This window comes from Temnothorax nylanderi, unplaced genomic scaffold, assembly GCF_030848795.1.
Source record: "Temnothorax nylanderi isolate EJ_2023f unplaced genomic scaffold, tnyl_v1.0 TNYL_tig0047_pilon, whole genome shotgun sequence".
Classification (NCBI taxonomy): Eukaryota; Metazoa; Arthropoda; class Insecta; order Hymenoptera; family Formicidae; genus Temnothorax; species Temnothorax nylanderi.
In genome coordinates, this window is record NW_027249109.1 from 40875 (window position 1) to 65928 (window position 25054).

Genomic DNA, 25054 nt, shown 5'->3' on the forward strand with positions numbered 1-25054 from the left:
GAGGAAGGCGGGTGGATACGTAATTACATATACATATGTATGTATATAAATATATATACAGAGTACCTCTGCACTGCATACATGCAGTCTTATTCCTAGATCCACGCAATGTCTCATGCATCGTGTAGATGCGCGGTCATAAGGTGTTCGATCTACCTACGCTTGGCCAGGCTCCGCTTCAGGAGAGGGATGATAACCCGAGGGCGAAAAGGAAGGAAGAGGGTAGACGTGAGCGGCTCTGCTCGCCTCGAGACATTTCCGCGGACGATAATTTTCACGAACAAGATGACGACGCTGGCCACTTATCCATCCCTCAGTCATTGCCGTGAAATGAATTTTGGGGTCGGTATAGTAAATGGAGACGCACGGCGATTCTGTTACACAAGAAATGACGTAACGCCATGTATAAAACAAGTATGACTATGAGGACAATGATGATTTGTTGCTGATAATGGTATAAGTTTGAGAGTGATGTATCAATCGTGATGGAAAAACGGATGCCTATACAAAATTATTAATAATAATCGTACAATAATGCTAAGTAATGTATTGCGCTCTGTATTCAGCGATATCAGATATTTATTAAACAAGGCTCTTGAAAAATGTGAAACGTTTTAAATGCTAGTATGCTACCAGCTGATCTGCAAGGTAATCTATTCTCCTACTTTGTGTTCTCGTTTTCTCTTACAAAACTAGATAGTCGCGAAAGCCGAAGGAGGCTAGAGTGTAACGAATTTCCAAAGATAGGATGCAAATTAAATGGCACAGAGAGGAGTGAAAAGGCGGGTGGGGAATAATTTCGTACAAACGCCGTGCTGCAGGATCCGGTAAACCAATTTCCCTCCGATCTCGGAGGATATTTTTCTGGATGTCGGTTAGTGGTAGTGGTGGTAGTGGCGGTAGTTGGTGGCGGCGCGTTCCCTGGTGAATGCCCTCCTCCCCCGGGCTTTAGGTGGGATCTCCGGATGAAGCCCCCCTTTTGGCCCCGCTCTCCGCATCCTGTTCCGCACCCCTTCCACTATTCTGTGGGAGTACTAGGAGCGCGAAACGAGTGGGAAGAGGGACGAGCGTGGAACTGCACGAGAGAGAGTGAATGACTGGGAGAACGCGGGGAGATCGATATTCGAAAGACCCCCCGGTGCCCCCCGAGCATCCCCTCGAACCCCGGCCGGCGGCTCCGTCTGACGCTGGCACCCCTCGATCTACTCTCGCAGTGGCGTAGGAAGGAGGCGCGGCCGTCGCCCGGGGTGGAATGGGCGCGCCGGTCTTCCCAGGACACTCACCAGGGAGCACAAAGAGGACGAGCGCCCCCGTAAATTATCCGCTGCGCCGTCCTCTCGCGGAATTTATGCGACCTTCTCTGGAAGAGGTGTCTAGACTCCTCTGCTGATTAAGATGTGGAGTGGGCACGACCCGCGCCGATCGATCGTCAGCGATCGGTGAGTTTTATGGACGGTTACACTGGCAACTCGGCGGTACATTTAGCACACTTCGACGTCACCATTGCGACGTCGACGTCAATAGCGATTCATGTATACAAATTATTTTCTAAAAATTATAGAGACTATAATTAATAAGGTACGAGATACATTAAAAAGGATTGAGGATACAGGGACAAGAATAATTTCTTTATTATCGTTCAATCATTGGTTATTTCTAGCCAACGTTTGTAAATATGAAATTGGTACATGAGAGTTATTTCTTCTCTTTTCTTCTTTCTATGACTTATAATTAGTGTTATATACATATATTTAAAAGATGCTTGATACGATAGAGAATGATACACGCGAAAAAGTAACCGGTTCAAACATTAAATTTGCTATCAAGTTTTTTGCATAATTCCAAAACATATTATGTAATATTATAATAAAGTATAATTATACGCAATAATATCACATTATTATAGTGATAATGACGTCATTGTTACGATAATAACAATAAAGAACAGAATTTTTAAAACGTAATATATTATTTGTTACTCTCTCGTTATTAAACTAAAGCTCTTATTGACACCAAGATCGGACTACTTTTCTACACCCTTCTCTATATTTATTTTGTTATATAACATATTCAGCGAAGTTTCTTAATAAAATTGCCTGTTTCGCGTTGATATAAGCAGTATTCAATCTCCTACGCCACTGACGCACTTCGACTGACCCTTATATGCATACGTGCTATTTACCATTAGATTACACCCCTTGTCTCCCTTGTCCCTTTTCGTCTCTCCCCAATGACTCTTTCTCTCTTATTTCCTTTGTTCCACAACGGCGACTCCTTTGCTCCACACCGTTCGCCTATCTCTTGTATCTTGTAATATCGAAATGTGGCGCAAACGAAACCAATTATGTATATATCATCGTGTCCGATATCTATCGATTCTTGTCTTCATCTATGACGTGACTCATTAAGAAATCGTTCGTCACGAGGTTCGTTAACGAGTGCCTAACGCTACAGAAGCAAACAGTCTCACGCATGTGTGTATAAAAAAGAAGCGATCGATAGACCTCATACATTCGCGTTATCGTTCATGGTCGTTGATCGCAGATGAGATCGCCGCCATGAGATAAACGCGTTCGCCGTTTGCTTCGTCAACTTTTTTAAACTCACACGTTGTACGAGCTGTTTATTCTGCCATTTGATACTAACTCGATAACGCGTAAAGATCATAATATAAATATGATGAAGTAAGCTTATTTCGCCATATTTCTTACGCAAAGAGGAATTATAATAATAATTCTGTTATAATTTATTTTGTATAAGTTTTTTGTATAATTTTGTAAAGTAATATATGCTGTATTTATACGATAAAATTGAATTTTGCGCGATTCTTTCAAACAACGTTTTGCGCAATTCCAATTGACCAAATAGCAAAGACTCGACATTCGCAGTATTTCGTGCAAAAAAATTATTTCTCATGACCGAATCGGGAGCGCTTTGCATCACTATGAGCAACAAAATCTCAACAAGAGAGAGAGAGAGAGAGAGAGAGAGAGAGAGAGAGAGAGAGAGAGAGAGAGAGAGAAGAGAGAGAGAGAGAGAGAGAGAGAGAGAGAGAGAGAGAGAGAGAGAGAGAGAGAGAGAGAAAATTACAGTTTTATTTTATGAAATGGAATATGGAATTTGCCGTATGATGAAATTTGGCCGCGTTCGCGTTACCGAAAAGCCATTTGTCGAGGAAACGGGCACTCCCGGCGAGCTTTTACACCCTCTGTCCGGCGCTTGCGCCATCCAGTCCTTCATCAACCCCTCCATTGCATGAACCCTATTTGGCGCGTGCGTATTTATGACGACTACTACTCTCACCCTCAACCCCGTTCGTCTCTCTATGCCTCTCTCCCCTTTCTCTTTGGCCTCCACGCTCTCCCCATCGATAATCGAGGCAATGTACGGTTGTTCAAAAGTTCGTATGCACTCATGATATTAATCATACCAGCTTCCCGCGAAGATCGGTCGTCGTAATGTAGCTCGATCGATCGGTCCGCGTGATGGATGCTACAGTTAACAGATACTAGCTCGCGTTCTAAAATTGCACGCACTCTTTTGCGCTCTTCTAATATCTCTCCCTTTTCGTTCCCTTTTTTAATCCATCGCTACCGAGTACAGTAGTTTGAAAGTTGGCATCCAGTCTTATTTGTACTTCTCCTCTCATACCTCCCTTTCAATTTTCGTAAACTAACGTCTGCGTAAATTTTATTATCCTCTTTTGAGTTATTATTTTTCATAGAGTTTTCTCATATTTTTCACTTATATAGTATACCGTCTCCATTTCTCTTCCATCCTCTTTTACTCTCACAACGGAGATGTTGGAGACGTGTAAAATATCGTCCAACTATATAAGGGCGAGATTTACAGCGGCAGAGCCCGTTTCTACGTCGGCCCATATTTTTCCGTATAATTATCGATCGATCTATAAATAACCGCGATTGCGTTATGTTTGAATTATTTATATTTCTAGATCATTCATATATACCCTTCATTAGGAACTTTGAATTACCTTTTACCTCTCTTTCAAGCATATTAATTATATAAATAAAATATCTCAGTTCGTAGCATAATTTAGAGCTATTTAAAACGCGCCCTGCACCAAATAGCCAAATTAAGATTCTCAATTCTGGAAATGTAACTAGGTCTATAGATTCATAAGGACGCGTGCAATTAAAGATCATTTCGGGAAGCGTTGAACCGAACCAATTAATGGAACATCAATGTAACTGCATCTACTCGTGCAATGACCGATGCGAGAGTGGTAGGTTCCTGTAACTCCCGGGACGATCGTTTTAATCAATAGGACCCTCATCTCCCCTCTCCCGGCCAGGCATCATTTATCATGGGTATGTCTCGTGCGTATAATGACTGAAAAAATCTCTCCATGGCTGCGCCGCGATGCGCGCTCGATGTTTGGAAATATGTGCATCGGGGCAACGCACACAGAATCAACCGACCGACCAACCAACGAACCAACCATCCAACCTTCGGCGGTATGCGGAGGGTGCAGGCCGCCGATCACGCTTGCGCGAATTTCCACCCCTTTCCCGGCATCGTCGGACTCCTCACCGCCGCCACCCTCCACCCCTCCCGGACCTCTTCCGCCTTCGCATCCCTTCCGACCTTTTCTCCCGCGCTGGCTCCCGCGGTCTCTTCTTCACCTTTCACCGACGACGACGGCGTCTGCGTGTATCGGCGCCAATCTCCCTCGACCGAGGGTTTTTCGCGATTCTTTTCGCCCCGAGTCTATCCCACCCCCGAGACGAGTCGGGACGGTGGGGGTGACGGCGGTGGGCGTCCAGAGGGTGCAGCCGTCGGTATCGGGACTGAGCCTCGTCAGTTTAGTTACCGCACCACATAAAGGCATTGCGTTGTAGACACCGTTATACCCGCAACATTCTTACTATTTGCTTGCATATCTCCTAATTTCTGACCCTTCAATTCGGCATAAAAAAGAAAGAGAAAAACCCTCGATTCGGTATCGTTCGTCGTCATAAAAAGAACAGTCGTCGCCGTTGCTCTCATCGTCATCGTCGTCCTCTAAAGTTCAGTTTGTTGCTGCTGCTTTGTCTCGTCCACGTGTCGATCGAGCGATATTGTCGTTCGCCATTCGGGTGACACTGTCACGAGAAAATTCGCGCGGCGAGAAAGTAGAAAAGCGAGAGGTGGATCTCGTGAATATCGCGCGGGAAGATAAATTTGCCGGGCGAAATCGGCTAAAGATAAAGCAGAGGAACTACCCTTCCGCGTTCTTCCGATCTTATAATTTTGTTCTGATCCCTGATCCTACGTTCTCCGTCAACTCGTACTCCCGACTCGTTTTGCCCCAAGGAGCATCTTCTTGGTGTCTCGATCATTTACCCTTCTCGATCCCTCTGATTAACTTAACGCGTCGCGATAACAACTCGAAGACACGAATCGGCGCGTAAGACGGTGCGTGATCTTCTCACGTGAGATAACGCGAGAGCCAGATAGAAAACGGGAGTTGAGCTGAGTTGAGCGCGTTAACGAGGAACCGGTAGCGTGATCAACGAGATCGTCAGCTGGAAGATCCTTTAATCGGCAGAAGAGGCACCAGCAAAGACAAAACGAAAGAGAAAGAGAGAAAAAGAAAGGGATAGGGAGAAGGACAAATAGGAGTGCGTCCTGCTGGTCGGGGGTGGGAGTGAAAGAGAGAGAGACACTGGGTGTGTTCGCCGCGCGCGAGATTTGTTTATCTCCTGTCGCGAGTTATAATTATCGAGTGTTCACTAATAATCCGGCATCCGAGTATCTCGTTTTCGATTGAATTCGATGCCGGGACTCGTGTTTGATGATCGAAAACCGGCCTCCACGTTGATCGCGCGATCGTCGGTTCGGACGTTCCAAGTCGCGTATCATAAAGTTTGTTGAGAAATTTGTTGAAAGAGAAAAAAAGAGGAAAAACTAGTACAAATATACGGGAAACGCAGCCGCGATATACGTACGAAATACCGTGTAATAGAAAAAATAAATAAAAGTAATTAAGTAGAACCCACCGCCGTTCCGTTCTGCGCCCAGATATCGGCATCCTCCAACCACTGATTTTCATCGTTAACCGGTATGTTCATTTGTTTCTTTACTTTCGTTGTTTCTGTGATTCTCACGAATCTTTATCATTATTGTTATTATTATCTTGTTATTATTGTTGTTATTATTGCCGTTATAATTATTAACTATTTACTAGCGGATCTGTGTACGTCGATTGTACGCCGATCGGCTGCTGATCTTTATGTATACGTTCGTTCTCCGTGCCGGAGATTTCTCTCATACGAGGAATCTTTCGGTATCACACATTTAGGTTGTCCTTTTAAGTCCAAAAGATTCCTATGGTGCTCCCGAGCTGGTGCCGTCGCTGTTTTTACTTTAATCCTAAATAGATGCGTACATTGCCACATAATACGTAATCTTATTCCGCAATTAGCCGTGAACATTTCGATCTTTTAATTTTAATTATAAATTGGCTAAGAAATTATAGAGTAAATAATAGTAGAGATTTACCGAAAATTACGGTACATTTATTGTTTTTCGTCAAAATTGCAGTGCGCGTTGCGTTGATCGCAAAGTGTCGCCACAAGTACTCAAGGTCTCGTTCTTGCACACGTAGGAAGGACCTCGCTGTAAAAAAACAATTGCGTGATCCTGTGCGAGGGACGCATTCGGAAGGGTTATAACGCGGAACTAGAGCCGTGGCGGGGCTCATTAACCTGACCTGACGAAGTTGTTGCATTTAACGTCGATCGGTCTGCCATAACCGCGAACGGCTGCGTCCAGCAGCTGACGCTTACGCACGGCGCGATATTGTGTGTGCACCAGACCGCGCTCTTTCTCTCACCCTGGGCGTGGCACCAGAAAGCGACTGTCGCGGGAGCACCAATGTCGCAACATACGCGAATACATACACGTATACGCATAAAACATATATACATACATACTTCTCGCCCCTTCCCTCTCGCCCTCCCATCCTCACACACACACACACACACACACACTCTCTCTCTCTCTCTCTCTTTCCCGATCCAACCCCTTATCGATCCCTGCGGCGTACCGACCGAAAAACAGCAAATTGAAATAACGCTATAGAGAGGAGACGCCGAACTTTCGTGATGCATGATGAGGCATCAAGCAGATTCGGGATGGAGCGAGGACCGGGACTGCAGGTCCTTGTCGAAGACAAGCAGGATGTCTCGAGAGGGACACTTCCGTCCGCGACGGCCTCGATTACAATGGTGCGTGAGCCAAAGAGAGGGAGCGCTAAACGATATGTAGTCGATGGAGATCGATTGATATCGCTTTTCTCTTTTACTAAACTAGGTAACTGAAACTGCCAGTTGAATACCAGATTCAATGTCAATTTTTTTTTGACGGAGAACAAATCTCGGCGAGGTTTGATCTCCAAAGCCGAAGCCGTTCTTTCACGTTGGTATTGATGTGTACACAGGTGTAAATATATAAAAAATAAGGAAGATTGTGACTAACAATAAGTTCTTTCCTTGTTACGTTTAAACTTTTTTATCTGCACGTTTTTTTAATTAATATTTAACAATAAGTGTGTAAGAGGTGTATAATTTATATATTCGAGCTAAGATTACGCAAAGAGTGGCGAGAGTGAGCGAAAAGCGAAAAGTTTCAATCACTATTGAACAATTGGCTTCGTTTTCCGCGTGTCTGGCATAGAATTCTCGGGCGAGTGCCGAAATATCAAAGATTAGCCGCGATGTCGCAAAGGCTGGCGTAAAGATGGAATTATGAGAGGTGGAGAGAGAGAGCGAGAGAGAACGAAACAGAAACAGAGAACAGAAGGGAGAAAATGAGTGAGTGAGTGTGAGAGAGAGAGAGAGAGAGAGAGAGAGAGAGAGAGAGAGAGAAAACGAATGAGAGAGAATAAGAGAGACTACGTCTGGTTGGGGAACCTCGTATTGATCGTTCCTGGGTCCATGTGACGCGCCTGCGTTTCACTACAGGGTAAAATCGTAGCGAGGGTACGCGAGACGAATAAGAGGGAGAGAGCTAGAGCGAGAGAGGGAAAGAAAGAGAGAGAGGGGCGAGAGAGGAAATGGCGAAGAGAGAAGCGTATATATCGGGGTTCATATACCCCCAGGATAGCTGCAACGTTTTACCGTGCCACCGACCAATCAATGGAGCTTCTCTGCGTCTCTCTCTCTCTCTCTCTCGCTTCTCTTCCTACACATCGTATATACAATATGATTGCCTTGCAGAGACGCGCACGTACGTACTAATATATGCATTACGTGTATATGTACGTCTGTGATACGCTGTAACACGTCACGGACAACCACGTAATCATTGCTCGAAATATAGGAAACATATAACAGATTCACTTGCTAAAAACTTGTTTTGACAAGTGTACGAGTTATCGGAAAATTAATTTGTTACGTCCACCATTGAGAATTCGTTGTAAGCCGAATTTAATTATACTTCGGAAATCCTGTATTTCGAAGGAATATGCAGAGAGAAAAAGAGAATTTAATTTTCCTTATAAAATTATTTTCAGCGAGAGATTCTTTCTCGCGGAAGATAACATATATTAAATTTCAAATTAATTGAAATTAAATTTATCGCAATAATTATCGTTAAATCGATAATTATTCCAATTATGAATGCTGATTGATTGTGAGGGTCACGAAAAATTAATCGTGAACGCGTTGAAGCTTTAATTAGGGCACACACTTCATACTTCACGGGCGATTTCTCTCGCACGAGAAAATGGGCGAGGAATTAATTACATGTAATCTTGGCGTTGTACGACGTTACCGGATTAATGAACTTTCCCTGAAAAAAAAATCGCTTACTTAGCCGTGGTGAGCTTGTACACGCTCGAGCAGCAATGATTCGAGGTAGAAAAAGGACCCTTTGATTTCAGCGAAACACTAAGTTTCAGTTCTGGAGTAAAATAATCCGCATTTATATACATATAGGTAAATATATATCGTTGCGTTCTCGGAATGATTAATTTTTAAGTTTTTTATTATTACGCAGAGTTCGAGTAATAAAAAAGTAGAGTGAGAAAAAAGTCAAAGTTGAAACTAGACAAATCTGTTTTCGGATCCAGCATGTTTAATAGACTGTTACAGAACTTGTAGGTATCCTTAGATACTTTCGCTCATACACACACACACACACACACACGTAATCGCCGTAATCGACGATTAAAACTTTGCCGTTGGTTGTACCTAGAGATCACCTGCTTTCGCTAATGCTGAATTAACGTGCTAATCTAATCATGAGAGAATCGGCCATTATTTCTCTTTTTGCTTACTACAACAGGTAATTTATTGTTTATATCTTTAATCTCGATCGATATCAATACGACTAAACGATCCTTAATGATTCACAATGGTTACCCCGCGAATTTCTTTATTGCGCGAAATTCTATGTTGCTTGGACGAGATAGCTATCGCTCAAATGAGATTTTCTTACTGGCTGGGGTATCAATTGTATAGAACTATAGAGATATTCTTTCGAGAATATAATTACGTCTGCAAAAGGAGAAGTTGAGCTGTCTTGTTATTAAATCAAGCAATGTTTCGCGTGACGCTATATTTACGAGTGTTCTCGGTACTTCTAAATAACTTTGCGCTTCGTTCTTCGCGTGGTGTAAGGCCAAATCGATCTCGAGTCGGGAGTATCGACGGAATCTCGTTAAGGGTTCGATGACCCCAGAAAAAGTTACTGGACAGAATTATCGTTCCCAAGGTATAGCACCGTGGAATTACGTATAGCCCGTGCCCGCCGTGCCAGACCGATGATGTCGGGGACCTACCCCCGAAAAACGCAGCTTCGACAGCTGGATTGTGACTAAACTAAGGAGGGTGAGGTCTGCGTTTGTCGACAGGAATGATTCACGAGTTCGCCACGTGACCGGCGTATTTGCACTTTTTAAAATCTTGCAAAATAATTCGGAAATTTGTCGTGCACGCGCGTGTGCTTAATGTTTATACACTTAACTTTTTATTCATTACATGTTACATTTTATCACAACGCACAAGCTATATCTCTATATATAGGTATTATACCTACATACCTTTTTAGATTAGTTATCAACGAGGTTATCAATGAATTTGAGTGAGCATCATAGGTCAATATTTTCACTTTCACTTCGAAAACGCAAAGTATTATAAAAAAATTCAGAAGTCAGATGTTTCTCTGTGTGCATTTATTAATCATTAGTAGTCGCCGTGACAGGATTATCCTTTCCAAGTTGCCTCCCTCCCCCTGGTTGGGGATAGTCATAGGTTTAAAAAGAAACGCGTTTGATTTCGGGGGAAGGAAGGATTTGCATGCGAGGGATGTACGTGTGTATATATTATATAGTACACGCGCATGTGTACGCCACATTCTTTTTTGCATATGCCGTCCTGCATCTGTTAGCGGCCGTGCCCTAGTCTAAACTTTATTCCCTTTTGTTCTCCACCTTGACCAGACGTTATAGATCCTCCAATAGGTAGCGACGCTTGACATTAGGTATGGTCATGGGCCTCGAGAATTTTTTCTCTTTCGTGATCGTGCCACGAGGGCACTCGACCCAGAGATCATTTCATCCGCGTTATTATCCACGAGTCCATTAAGACGAATATTAGAGTCGAGAACAATTATTCATCTTTTTCAGTCATTTCATCGCTTTTCGATTTCTACCGTATCTCGGATACGGAACGATCTCTCGCGACATCACCCTGTCGCTTTACGACACGACTCGCTCGTAAAAATACTCTCGCCGATGCCGCGCTAGTTGCGTTACGCGGCGCACGCAGCAACGGAAATAAATTTTCGGAAAACACTGAGTTTATTGGCACGGCCGCCAAGTCTTACTCGGCCCGTTTCGTCAGAGCCGTGTAATTTCGGTCTGTAATATACCGTCGGGAGACCCGTCGACTCGATCTCCGGCTATAAACTCCGGGCTAAGGTCAGGGATGCAGCTACTTCGATCCGTTTCCCGCGATTACGCGCTTCGTACGTTACGAGACAAACTCTCGTAACTCCCGCAAAATACGGATAGTCAATTAAATTCTAATTTCGTCCGGTTGCACAGCCACAACGATATCCGTAGCGTTAGATTTTCTTTTCTCGCACAAAGCTCTCGGACAAAACTTGATGATGAGTCTAGTGTCATCAAATTACAGTCCCATATTTTTCTTTATCTTATTGAGGATTGAGAATGTATACCTTTTCCCTTCGCGCAAGATTAGATTGATGAAACTGGAGCGGAAAAAGATTCGCAATTAAAGGCAGACATTTTTTCACGTAAAGAAGTTCTTTCGGTTTTGTCTTCATATAACGTCTGAATATTTTCAATTTCTATAATTTCCAATAATTTATACATAACTCTTTAAAACGCATTTGTATAAAAGGCAGGTATGTACATTGCTAACGTAATTCTGCAGGTGGAATGGTATTTCCAAGCTATAGAACTCCTGACACATCTCTTGCTATATATATATATATCGGATGATTTTTATAGATGGTGTAGGTTGCGGTTTTCCGCGAAGTTGCGATCGAATACGGACAGCGTAAGAGGCGAGAGGGAGACCCTTATCTCGATGCGATACCGTGGCGCGTACCGAGGGTCAAAAACCTTGAAGGGCCGGTTACGGGGCCGAGGGGTAGCGCAACTTGAGATTTGAGTGTGCACCTCCCCTTCGCGCGGAATTAGGTTGGTGAAACTGGATCGGAAAGATTCGCAATTAAAAGCAAACGTTTTTTCACGTGGTAAAGAAGTTCGCTCGGTCCTGTCTTCATATATATATATATATATACAATATAATATTCGAATATTTCCGATTTCTATCTCCAATCATTTATGCACAAATATTCGCGTCCTACGTATATTTCTCAACCGTATCGATTGCTAAATTAAAATTTCCCTCTTTCTTGTTGAGAGAATATATATTTCGTGATATATGTTATACATTACATCTCTTCCATTAATTATAAGTTACATCCGCAAAGATTGCATTTACGGATGTACAGTATTTTATTATCGAGCTTGCATCGCGATGATTTAATCGATTCAATCGAAAGTTCGATTATCCTCGTCTTGAGCTCGGCTCATCGACAAGTTCGAGCGATTGGAAAATTTCGGGTGTCCGCGTATCCCTAATTTATTAGCATGTACACTTTTCGATCGGCGGACGGCGAGCTCCCTTTCCCCTCGCGATTCTGTGCGTGCTCGGGCTGAATCAGCCGAATGGCCGAATCACGGATGTATGGAAGAAGGGGTTCGCGGTACGCTCCGCGCAGCGTGGCGTCGGTGGCGTCGGTGGCGTCGGTGGGCGCGAGGCGCGCGTCGCGTCGCGCGCCGAGCGCGGTGCCCGAGTGCTCGCGAGGGTAGCCGAGGACGGGCGACGACGGCCGAGTGGTCGCGAGTCGCGACTCGCGAGGGACGAAGCGAAGCGGTGAAGCCGCCAACCGCCGCCGGCCGCGCCGTTTCAGTCAGTTTCAGTCTCTAGGCAGCCTTCGCCCGTGTTGCGTGTCGCGTCGTTCTTTCCGTTTTCTTAGTCTAGTGTTTCAAGCTTTAATTTTTCTCGACCGTGTCTCTCGACCGCGGACCCTTGCACACCCGTCCCCTCCGTACTCCCGTATACACGCGCGCGGGTATACGTCGCTCATCAAAACGTTGGTGCACTACTCTCACGTCGCACGTTGCGCGCCGGGCCGCCCTGTGCCCTGTGTTCGCCGTTCTCTCCTCTCCGGCCACCCCTCCCACCCACCGTCATCACCACCCTCGCGTTCTCGTTCTCCCTTCGCGTTTCGCGTCTTCGGGTCTCTACGCCGAAAGCAGCCACGTCCATGTCGATACGCGGCCGTCGCCCGTCGTTACGAAGTGTACCGAGAACGGTGATCAGGCGGCGTGCATAAATGCCGGTTTACGAGCGCTCGCGCCGTACTTTACTTTCATTGATTTCCCCTTCTGTTCCGGGCGGTGGTGCGAGAGCAGTAGCGTGATAACAGTGCACATTAGCGGAGGTGACAGCGGTGCGAAGCGAAGGGAGCCGGAGGAGGCTCGCGCAAGGGCTGACCGCCCCCGCACAGTGCTCGGTTTCGCGTGCGACACAGTCGGCAGAGGAACGAGGTGACAGGCCCCAGCGGGAGAAGAGAGATTATTGAAAGGTACCGGTAAATAAATAAGCGTTGCTGCGCAAAGGTCGGCGTTCGGCTTTCGGCGTTCAGATAGATGGGCGGATAGTGGAAACGCGAGAGAGAGAGGAGAGAGCGCGCCCGAAGGACTCCCGGGGGAGTGAATCGATTATTGCGAGATAGAGAGAGAGAGAGAAGGGGACAGTCGATTCGCCGATAAAGGCGGAAAGAGTTAAGTCCCGCGACGCGCACTTGTCGCCTCTCTGTCCGTCTGTCGCGGTCCCGATGCTCCCGACGCGTCTCGGGAGCACGTGCCGCCGCGTCTCTCGTCGCGTTTTCCTCCAGACGAGCAAACCCCTCGGTTCTCATGCATGCGCGAATTCTCATACGTCGCGTTCCTTACGCCACCACGGCTTCTCTCTCTCTCGTCCTCTACTCCTCCCTCCCCCCCGTTTCCCTTCCAACGGCGCGCCGCGTTTACGTACGCGCGCGCGTACTTTCGTAACGCCGCGTATACGAACCGCTTTTTCGCGCGCGCAAAGGGGCATACGCGCGGGAGGGGTCCCTCGGAAACACCGCGCAGGGGCGGCGATGCGACGGCAGGGAAGGGGACTCTCGCGGAGCGCCGGGCGAGCGAGCGAGGGAGCGAGAGAGCGCGAGGCACACAGGGACCGAGGAGCCGCGCTCGTATTGATCGACCCCGGCCACGCGATTTTCACGATCCGTCGCCATGGCCACCTGGCCACCGGCCGAAGATCGTATCTCGCGGCGTACGTGCAAATCGAACTTTAACCCGCGAGACCGCCCGCTGACCAGGCCTAGTCGCGACCTCCCTCCCTCCCCCCCCCCTTGTCGGGGATCGTTTGACGACATGTCTTGATCCGTTTTTCGTAGAAACATTTTTTATACTACTTCAGACCTCGGAACTGACGATTCGACGCTTCGCCGAGCGCGCTCCCCCCGTTTTTTTTTAAACTTACAATTAGACGAGTATAATCGATCATTATACCGTTGTATATCTTCATAATTGTTAAACTTTATTTGACGTTATATATAATAACGTTGAAGTCTAATTTTGGACGTAAATTCGAGATCGAGGGTAGATGGAGATTTTTATGATAATCCACAAATAATTGAGCGATGCTATCTTGCGACAAGAGAGACTCCGCTAAATTGAAATAACAGGGTAGCATTTACCAGAATAAAGCGGTATTTCCGTTCTATCGATTTCGCCAGATCGATAGTCCCGGGCTGTTTCGAAATAACTCGCCGGGCATCCATCTGCTTTCCCTTCGTACTTCAGTTCGCAAAAATTATTTCTATAATTACATTATCTTCGCGTGAACTGCAGAATCTGATAACGTATCGATACACTCTGCACGCGGTGTATAACTTGTAATCTCATTTATAATACGGCTAATAGATAATCTCATATTAGATGGAGACATCGAACGTAACAGTCTCGAGATCGAATTCTTTTTTCAACTACTCCAAATTCTACCTCATTAAATCATCGCGAAAAGTTAAGGAAGATTTTGTTATAGAAGACTGTCGACGAGATTATTCTGCACCTTAATTTACGAAATTCTTTAATCCCCCACTTCGAAGGCAGCCCTTCGATAGGGCGCGCGAAATAGCCTCGCGTTACGTTCAAAGTTTTGTCGAGGATCGCCCCGTCCGATCTACTTCCCCATCTCATCCTCGCCCCCCTCGGCGTCGGGCGTGCACGCGTTCGCCACGTCCGCGTCATTGTCATCCGGGTGACGACAATGAAATGAAGATCCAAAAGTCAGAGTAGTCAGACTAGTCAGAGGCGCGCTTTCCCGATGCGCGACAACGTAGTCAGCTCGGCGGCATGGCGCGGCGCGGCGGCTCTCTCCCGCCTTCTCGGCATTGTCGGATCCGAAAATATATCGCGATGGCGAACAACGCCGCGCGCGGATCGATACCGAGGAAGATGCCGGGTTGCGATAAAGCGCACCGCGGACTTTTCTGCCTCCTGCGAGCAGCAGCGACGCTTTTATCGCCTCGCGTTCGTAAACAAAGGGAACGCGAGTGAGTGATCGGCGCGGCGGCCTCTCTCTCTCTCTCTCTCCATTCCGCGAATATACCTTTCCTAGGTTCATCACCATAAACACGAGTCGGACAAAACTTGGATTCTTTTATTCGTAATTTCGTCGATTTCCGTCCTATTTCAAATTTGCCTATTTAAGATCAAATAAACGAGCGACCAGGTAAATTTATCAATCTTTCCTATATTTCTATACAAATATTTAAAGTGATAATATTGGCAATTATTCCTCAATGTTTCATGTTTAAAAATCGAATTATATCAAGAATTGTATCGTCGAGAATTTAAGGAATATCCGTCATTAGTTCTTGGCGTATTGAATATCGCTCTAGTTTCAAATACTCCGTTAAAAACAAGTATGTGGTAAAACGTGCTATTTATCGTGCACGTGCTCCGTCTTGTTCCATCGTTTTTCCACGCGCCGATGTGTATGACTTCTTAAATGCCTCGATTTCGGCCTTGTATTCGCGTAAATTAAGGAGACACGTCCATGCGCTAACTACCGCTGCATTCGATGTACGACGTAAACAAGGGAAGTACGACGTGTCATTGTCCTGTACAACCGCACATATATTTCCATGTATGTACGACGGGCAAACGTACCGTGTACCGTCCAGTCCGTTTCGGAAACTTGGGGGGGGGGGGGCCCAGTCGTAATAAAAGCTGTCTGTTACCCCGCGGCACCGCGGACAGCTCGGTTTTTAGGGTGGCGACCACCACGAGAGTCGGCGGCGAGCGAGCCGGCGGGGAAGGTCCTGAAGGACAGCTGATGCCTAAACGTAGAAGGGAAAAAGGGAGAACGGACGCGCGTGGCGAGAGGGGAGCGCACGCAAAAAAAATAAAGTGGGGGGAGAATAAAAATGTACGAGCCGGTGGCTCGTGCCGACTGATAAACGCGTCGTCGCAGGCTGTGTGTGTGTGTGTGTGTGTGTGTGTGTGTGTGTGTGTGTGTGTGTGTGTGTGTGTGTGTGTGTGTGTGTGTGTGTGTGTGTGTGTGTGTGTGTGTGTGTACTCGCCTTAACCGTGAACACCGCGGTTGACACCCTACGGTAGCCGCCACACGTATACATAATTCCCCTTCCTCGCTCTGCCTCTGTCTCTCCCTCTTTCGCTCCTGTTTCTCCCTTTGCGCTCTGGCGCGCGCGCGCGTGTACCGGGTGTTCCGCGCGAAAGATCTCGCCGGATTATTCTCATTGTCAGTTTCGTATTCAGGACCTGAATTCGTTTCCTCCTGGCCAATTCGCTGCCGTTTACTTCATATTCGAATTTACCTCATATTTCTTGAGAATTTCCTCGAGGGTATTTAGTCGAAAGCTGGTTGGAATTACAAATATCTTTTTGAGTAGCTGTAAAGATATATTTCAATAAAAACAAATTTATCTCGACATTTTCTCGCTAATAAAACTTTGTCGTGAAATCTTAGCGTCGCTTCGTTTTTAATTATGGATATAATTATCAGAGTTAATTGCCTCTTTGCTTAGACGATATAATGAGGCCGGCTACCTGCTCGAATTTATAATTTATTCATGCCAGAGAACGAGTACTTTAGAAAGCATTTCTTTCTTTCATCTTCCGTGCCGATGAACAAAGATATGCTGTTGAAGGAAGTTGATGATTCTAATCGCCACTTCTCGCTACTGCATCAACTAATTTGTTAAGTTTAATTAAACTTATATTGTAAAAAGTGCCTGATATCGAGAGATTATGAACACTGATCTGTATGTACTTTTCATATGCTTTGGACACCACGTATGTAGGCTTATACAACACTCGCTGTGCCTCCGTAGTTTGGAGATGAGAGGGTCTCCAGCCCTTTAAATGACAACAGGGGTCGTCGGCCCCTTTAAATTACCCGTGTTCGTATCGGACGTTACCCCAAAGTTCCCCCAAAAACCGTCGCTAGTCCCTTTCGTGCTGCATTTGGAAAGTCATTGTTCAGATTTACATGATAGCATTTTGAGTATTACATATTTTTTTACATAGGTTTTTTTGTCCGTCTGTAATATTCGTGGCTTTAACAATAAGTCGATTTTTCTAATACCCAATACAAAGCAAGCTGGTAAACAAAGCTTTTCGAATAAGAGACGGAGAAGCATTTTTAAAATGATTGTAAATTACGATATCATTTACTTGCACGCGCGCGCGTGTATCTTATACATTAATACATTTAATACTTAGCCTATTATATTTTTCAAGTTGTTAAGCCAAAATTGAAATTCGCTTTAGTTTTGCTTCATACAGTAAAGCCGCGCTTCTTATATTTAACTTACATTCGTTCTTTCGCCGAGTTCACGATATAAGTTGTATAAAAACCCGAGGCCACTTGGACTTGAGTTTTCAAGCGGCAAGAAACGGATTTGTGCATAATTGTTTTGGTTTTTACGTCCCCTTCGATATTTCGTGTTTACATCGGTGCCGTCTAGTTTCTTTGCCCATTGCCTTGCGATGTAGCTCATATTTGCTGTGTTTTCAAAGTGAAACTTCTTGAAGTATATTTTAACGTCTTAGGAAAATATGCAGACCCAACGCGATACCATAATTACCCAGGAATCCCGCACTATATCTAATTCTAACAATAGAACTTTTTTAATACAAACCGTTGTTATTATGGAATTGCAATTATTTATCGGTAGTTTGGACCACGGTGTAATGTAACGTGTGTGTGTTCTATTTGCAGATTTCGTACATAGTTAGGGACGACTCGTTAGAGGATTGCAATGATGGCGAACGGAATGGACACAGTCGTACAACAAAACGGAGGATCGACCCTCGGGCAGACCTCGCAGGAAGAGTCGAAGACGAATCTCATAGTAAACTACTTGCCGCAGAGCATGACACAGGATGAGATTCGTTCTCTGTTCTCCAGTATAGGCGAGGTCGAAAGCTGCAAGCTAATCCGTGATAAGCTCAGCGGTAAGATCAGCACTCCTTTCGTCTTTTCAACGCAACGAGTCGTCTATCTTAATGATCTAATGACACCATTAGAAGACACAGCTATAATGACGTTGTTCAAATCCAGTTTCGAAACATTATGAATTGCGGTTTTGAAATATTACGAAACGCATCAACGATTAACTCGGATAATAATCATATTGTTATCACGATTTTATGTCCAAAATTCTCTTCCGCTTATTCAAATAATTTAATTTGACTAGTGGAGATTAAAAGCCAATGATTGAAAAATAATCTTATAAAAGAAATGATTTTATTAGAAAAATGAAAACTCCGCGACTTTTCAGAAACAATTGTTTATCATAGAATTATTATTATTTTTTCTTTTTTTTCTATCACGAACACAAGTCTCTCAAAAGTCAAACTGATTAATTCTACTTTTCGGTAAATTTACTAAATTTAGTACTAGAGCATGTGTAATTAATTTCTAACTTCGTCAATTTTTTCTACTTTTTATTTCACGGAGTTGATCAATTTGGTTTATGAACGGTTCAAGTAATACTCTTATTTTACTGAAAACTAGTATTTTACATATTATAAGTCTCCGATTGCGATCATAGAATTTTGCATAATTCATCCGTATCATTATAATATATTGAGTATGCGTAATCTAGCGTAATTCGGGTAGGTACGTGTGCGCCGGGTATATTCCATTGCATTGCAGTGGCGGCGAGACGAGCACGTGTATAGACTATAGACGTCGCGGCGCTATTTCGAGCCGCCGCGAAGAGCGAGAGCGGGGGCGGCGTTTGGTTTGAAGATTTGCCGCTTTATGCTCGACCTCATCGCCGCAGAGTGACAGTACCGTATCACGCCATTCGTCACCACGCGCGATAAGCACATCGTCATATTCCAATATTTCCCTCGTTCCGGTGAAACTTCGTAATTACTCTCTCTGCGCTTCTTTCTTTCCGTTAGACTACGTTAGAAATAATGCGCGCAAGGAGCGTTTTGAATTTATTAAATATAGCGGAAGAGAAGTTTTTCTGGATTTGACTTACGTTAATGAAGATTTACAATTAAAATAGCATATTGATATAAAGATCTAATTAACTTTTTTTTAGCTGTTTTGGCATTAAAACGTTCAAAAATTACGAGAGAATCTGATATCGTTTTCCCAGTTAAACCGAAAAAAAAAAAAAAATGATTTATTTGTATGTCCTTGCGATTCCAATGCTTCAGGCATTTCGCCAACTACTCGTTGGTATATTTGTCACTACGCCATTCATAAAATTGATTCCGGAGCGTATCGGGGAAATTGAAGTTGGCATTGCACTATCGCTTCGATGCACTATTATTCTAGTCTAGTAGATAACTAGGTAAACATTCAGACATAAACAAAACTCGTTGGTAGCCGAAGAAATATTTAATTACAATCAAGAGCAAAAACTACCAAAATGTGATGGTCGTCAGCGATGAAATCGGTCACTCCTTTGTCGCAAATTACACACGATGTGGTCCGCGATTGATCTACTTTTTGAAGATAAATCTGATATCGATATGTAATATTCATCAGGTCGCGCGTCTCTGCTTGCAGGTCAGAGTTTGGGTTACGGTTTCGTCAACTATCACCGGCCTGAAGATGCCGAAAAGGCTATAAACACGCTCAATGGTCTTCGTTTACAGAACAAAACCATCAAGGTGAGTAGTTTTAATGTACCTAGTTCTTAGTATATCTTTGTTCGCGTCATTCGTTCTTTGCGATCTCCATAATAATGCAACGCGATCATTTGCCATCTATTCTATTTTCCACGATTAAACTAATGTTATTTTTTGAGAAATCATAGATCTCCATTATTCGTTATGATCAATGTCTATAATACAGGAGAGATATCGAGATTAACGTCGAAATCGATAGACTATTTTTGTCAGCCGACTATTTTGCAAAGCGTTTCTATCCGATTTCTAGAATGCTAAATGCATCTACGCGAGCGTGTAGGGCGGTAATGCAGCAATATAAATAGGTTGGCCTGGATTCGGGCGGATTTTATCGCGCGCGAACAAGAATAAAGCGATGATTATCATCGCGTGGGCACGTTTTTTCTCCTTTTTTTTCTTACTTCTATTCGATAAAATATCAAGTATCTCGGTGACGTTGATCTCCTCGTTTTTTGTCAGATAATCTGACGAATATTTGTCGGGATTAAAAAGAGAATATTTTTTGAAACGCGATTTCTTTTTCTTCTAGGTGTCGTACGCGAGACCGAGCAGCGAGGCGATCAAAGGCGCGAATCTGTACGTGAGCGGTTTGCCGAAAAATATGGCGCAGCAGGATTTGGAGAATCTCTTCAGTCCTTACGGCAGAATTATCACGTCGCGGATATTGTGCGACAACATCACCGGTAAGTCTACGCAAATCCGCCTGTCTATAATTTTCGCGAGCTTTCCGTCACGATAATATTTCCGATCGAATAAAATTTCCGACAACGCGAAATAAATTAAGTACCTACAAATGAGAATCCGACAAATCGTCGTTATGGCTATCGTTTGTAATAATGTCCTCGTGCGGTTTCTTCCAGTCGATTTAGATCCGATTTATCTAACTTATTTTTAATCGCGCTGAAACGAATTTCGCAATATGATGAAATCGATGTGCGAGAGAATTATATTTAAGACAGCGACAAAATCGGAAATCTCCGGTGGCTTTAAATAAAGCTTGATCCAGATCACAGGTGCGTAGGCCATGGGGTTAGAGTCCGTTTGTAGGGTGGGTCGGTGCGCCGTACACGGTAACGACAACGAAAGTGCGAGTAAGAGTATTCTCGTTGAAGCGTTAACGATAAATATTCCGTTGAGCGAACGAGATCGTATCAGTTTCACTTCGTTATGTTTTCTTTCGCCTGTACACACTCTTCCACACATTTCCTCATTCGAAGAGCACGAAGAGCAACGATTTCACGAGTATACAGCTTCGCATATTATACACGCAATTTTGTTCTCGAGGGGAGTTGAGTTATATGTGTACCGACGACGAATACGATGACAGCTCGAAGTGTCGCGCAAGTGTCTCTCGCTTTTAGTCGACTACGAACCTTCCCGAGTTGGATTTCGTTTGCGTCTCTTTGGTTTATTTATTGCAAATGCTCCTCCCTGGCCACCCAGTTGCACGCACAAAAGCCTCATGGCCTCCACCTCGATCTTAATTTCGTGCTTCCTTACCGTGCTCACTTTTCACGCCATGCCATTCCGATCATCTTCCACTCCATTCCGACACCCTTGTCGCCACTTGTCACGCGTTATCATTATCATCATCATCATTATTCCATTATCCAGACCAGGCTTGCTTCGTTTTTCCCTGAAATTTACGTTCGTCCAATGTCGCTTTTTCCTACCTCCCGCAAAAGTGAACACGCGCGATACACCGAATTTTTCCCTTTTTGGCGCTCACGCTTTTTATATGATTAAGGAGATCTGAAATAGCATAATTTACACGAAGTCCGCTCGCCCCTTGTATACGTGCTCGTCCTAGTTAATTTATTTTCTTTAAAGTAATATCATTTTCTCGTTACCGTAGAAAACGTTAAATATGGAAGCAACGAATATCAAGCTACGATGATTAAAACGTTGAATAACATAGCTAAAATAAAATAAAAGCGATTTGTTTATTTTATTAACGGTCTACATATAGTTTTTACGATTTTTTTAAACCTTTTTGATTTTCTTAGTTGTATGCATAATTTTATATTTTTTTATATTATTCATATACGTGCATAGAAATGATTCTTACTGTATCATTAAATGTAAACTCGTCAGTTTACCTAGGTTCTTGCTTCTCGTAGATTGCTGGAAATTAAATAATTTTGAATTATCTTGCTATTGCGAGAAATTCTGCAGATAATATTAAACTACTCGATTTATCACGTCGCAGATGTCTTTTTTTTTTTTTTTTAGATTTAAACGCTGACAAACATGAGACTCGTTGCTTTTACTTTGTTTTTGTTGTGTTCTTTTTTTTTTGTTAACCCTGTCACTTCGTCTTATCGCGCAAATACGTTTTATCATCCCTCGAAATCGTCAACGTATCACAGGGGCGAGCGAATCGCGTGTTGTGCTGCCAGTTGGATTTTAACGAGATATGATTTTTTCCGTTTCTGTTTAGTACGACAGTTTGTGACCGGCGGCGGAGACAATTTGCCCGGTACGTAAATCACAAATCTCTTTTCTTTTCCCTCATTAAGTCCTCTAGCTGAAACGAAAAGCAGCCGTTTCTTTCGATCTGTGATGCGCGCGCGTCTCTCGTCTGCGCGACCTCGTTTTTTTCACGCGTAGCCATGTATACCTCGTCAATGTCATCGCCATCGTTGTTAAATAAAACACAACGCAGCGGTACATACACCGGTCTTCCCCGCGGTGTAATCGAGTGTCGCTCGGAATCGAAAATCGATTTGTAATCGCGCCAAGTAAACGTCACCTTCGATAAAACCCGTTCTGCCAGTCTGCCTGCCTGTTAACGACGATATTTTGTCAAAATTAATTTGCAATTCCGGCGAGCAGTGGAGAAACTTCGCATTTCAACGAAGAAATTTTACATTATGCGACTTACATTACTAGATTTGACTTTATGAAAATTGAAATTGGTGCGCAAGAGAGAGGGAACAAAAGTCAGTAAAATATTAAATATCACGGTTTAATGTTTCGCGAAACGTCCTGCGTTGTTAACACGTCTTGACTGCGGCTCAGCAAAATCCAAAATTGATACGAATTTATTTTCGAACGACCGAATATAAGGAGAGAAGACGAGAAAATAATTAATTGCATCTCTGTTTCATCGTGCAATGACAGATGATGCGCGCATCCAGTGTTTTCCTGAGCGCCATTTTTGTTTCTTTACGCTTTTTGTCATTCGTTATAATTATGATTTGCTATTATGGTCTTTCAATTATATCGACATGTGTCCGCGATCGAAAATATACTCGCTCTATCTCACTCTCTCTCTTTCTCTCTCTTTTTCTCTCTTTCTCTCTTTCTCTATCACTTTTCTTTGTCTCTCACTTTCTCACTCTCTTTCTCTTTCTCTTTTTCGTTCCTATTTTACCCGTTATCAATCGGCACTAGACCGCGAATGATGAATAAGATCTACGGCAAAGTAGAGAATCGAAAGAAAGACAAAAAGACGTCCACCCGACGAGGCATCGTCGGTGTGTTTGTAAAGAAACGAATCTGCGCGCACCGAACCACTCGCTTTGTCTCTATGTAAAAAAAAAGCTTTATAATAAAATAAGCTTAGCGTTTCTCGAGTCTACGCGACGTGTACTCAAGTCGTGTCTTTCCGTCATTACGAGAGATAAGCGATTTACACTCGTAATTTATCGCTGCTCTCGATGATACTTGAACGCAGTGCACCGCAATATGTGAAATGTGAATTGTTCTGCACGCATTCTATAATCTAATTGTAAGTGCAACGAAGTGATAACTCGACACACTATCAGGATCGTTAACTGGTCAAAGCTAGCTAAAGGCTCATTAATAATGATATCGTGTAATAAGTAAGGAGGCATAAATGTACAATAAGACGATGTTGCGGTAAGAAAACGTGTGCAGGTAACGATCGTGACACAATTAAAAGTCCTCCAAATTGATTTTGAGCCGTCGTTTTCGCTGTACGCCCTTTCGCGACGTCGCTAGTTACTTAAATAAGAAAGAAACAGAAAAGAAAAAGTACGGGAATTCAGAGATCGGTCGGAAGTGTTCCGAGTTCCGACCCGGTCTCGGCGAACATTTGCGTCGCGAGTCGACAGCAATAACCAGATGCGATCTTGTGTGTTCCGCCGTTTATCTCGGCACCTCTCGACAGGCCTGTCGAAGGGCGTCGGCTTCATAAGGTTCGATCAGCGCGTCGAGGCCGAGCGGGCGATCCAAGAGCTGAACGGCACCATACCGAAGGGCTCGTCCGAGCCGATCACCGTCAAGTTCGCCAACAATCCCAGCAACAACAACAAGGCGATACCGCCGTTGGCCGCCTATCTCGCACCACAGGCCACGCGGCGCTTCGGCGGGCCGATCCACCATCCGACCGGCCGCTTCAGGTACATTCCACTGTCGCCACTATCCAGGTACCTACTCGCCTCTACTCGCTCTACCCAAGGATTTTCACTATCTTTCTAACTCTTCTTCGTCTCTGCTCTGTCTCTTTCTCTCTTTCCGCTTCATTCTTACGGCTTCCGTTACGACATTTCCGTCGGAGAGTGTTGCGCGGAACGATTGGTCGCGGTTGTTAAGGCGATGCTGATGTTCTGGATACTCTCCAGCACGGACGTACGCGAATCAAACACCGCGACCGATCGGCTGCAATATCGTTTTCCCGCTTTTCTTTCACTTCTCTATTGATTGATTTATCTGATAATTCCTCAGCTATATAAATTGAGTTCTCTCTACTGAGTTATTTATCCATGGATTTTTCCTTATTCGTCTACCTATCTATCCAATTATCCGTTTATTTTTTTTTATTTTTCTCTAACAACTATCTCTATCTAGCATATACTATTCGTCTTCTTCCTTCTATTTTCTCTCTTGACACACAAACGCACACACACACACACACACACACACCACACACAGACCGGGTAAACACGAATACTCGATTAGATCGATCGATCGTTCATATATAAATATGAAACTTCGCTATTCTAATGATATCTTAGTACCACAAAACGGTATGGTTTTTTTTTATTTTTAATCAGAGGAAAAATAACTTTTTTTATAGAAAATATATTCTGTACAATATTATGCTTCATTATTGCTGCTTGAAAAATCGCACATAGATAGCATGCTCTCTAAATCTGAATCAGTGACTATTCACTGATTCAGATTTAGAGAGTAGTTTAAAAAAAGTGATAAAGTATTTTATAGAGAATACTGACAGTAATTGGTTTATTAAAATAAACTAAACATATATTTGTCGATCTGATTATTTATGTCAATCGGTCGGTCAGT

General features: G+C 43.9%; 1 protein-coding gene across 13 annotated transcripts in view; it reads left to right on the forward strand.

Moving 5' to 3' along the window:
• LOC139772158 (ELAV-like protein 3) overlaps positions 1 to 25054 on the forward strand; it is a 39910-nt gene that overhangs the window by 9292 nt on the left and 5564 nt on the right. For 2 of the 13 annotated variants that reach the window (XM_071705608.1, XM_071705613.1), the window contains exons 1-6: positions 4824 to 6064; positions 17847 to 18082; positions 19659 to 19762; positions 20310 to 20463; positions 22221 to 22259; positions 23916 to 24147. In XM_071705608.1, coding sequence (XP_071561709.1) covers positions 17887 to 18082; positions 19659 to 19762; positions 20310 to 20463; positions 22221 to 22259; positions 23916 to 24147 — 725 coding nt within the window. In that variant the 5' untranslated portion in view covers positions 4824 to 6064; positions 17847 to 17886. Of the gene's footprint in view, positions 1 to 4821; positions 6065 to 7086; positions 7318 to 12958; positions 13132 to 17846; positions 18083 to 19658; positions 19763 to 20309; positions 20464 to 22220; positions 22260 to 23915; positions 24175 to 25054 lie in introns of those variants that run through there. The other 11 variants (XM_071705609.1, XM_071705614.1, XM_071705612.1 and 8 more) reach the window with 9 other exon arrangements.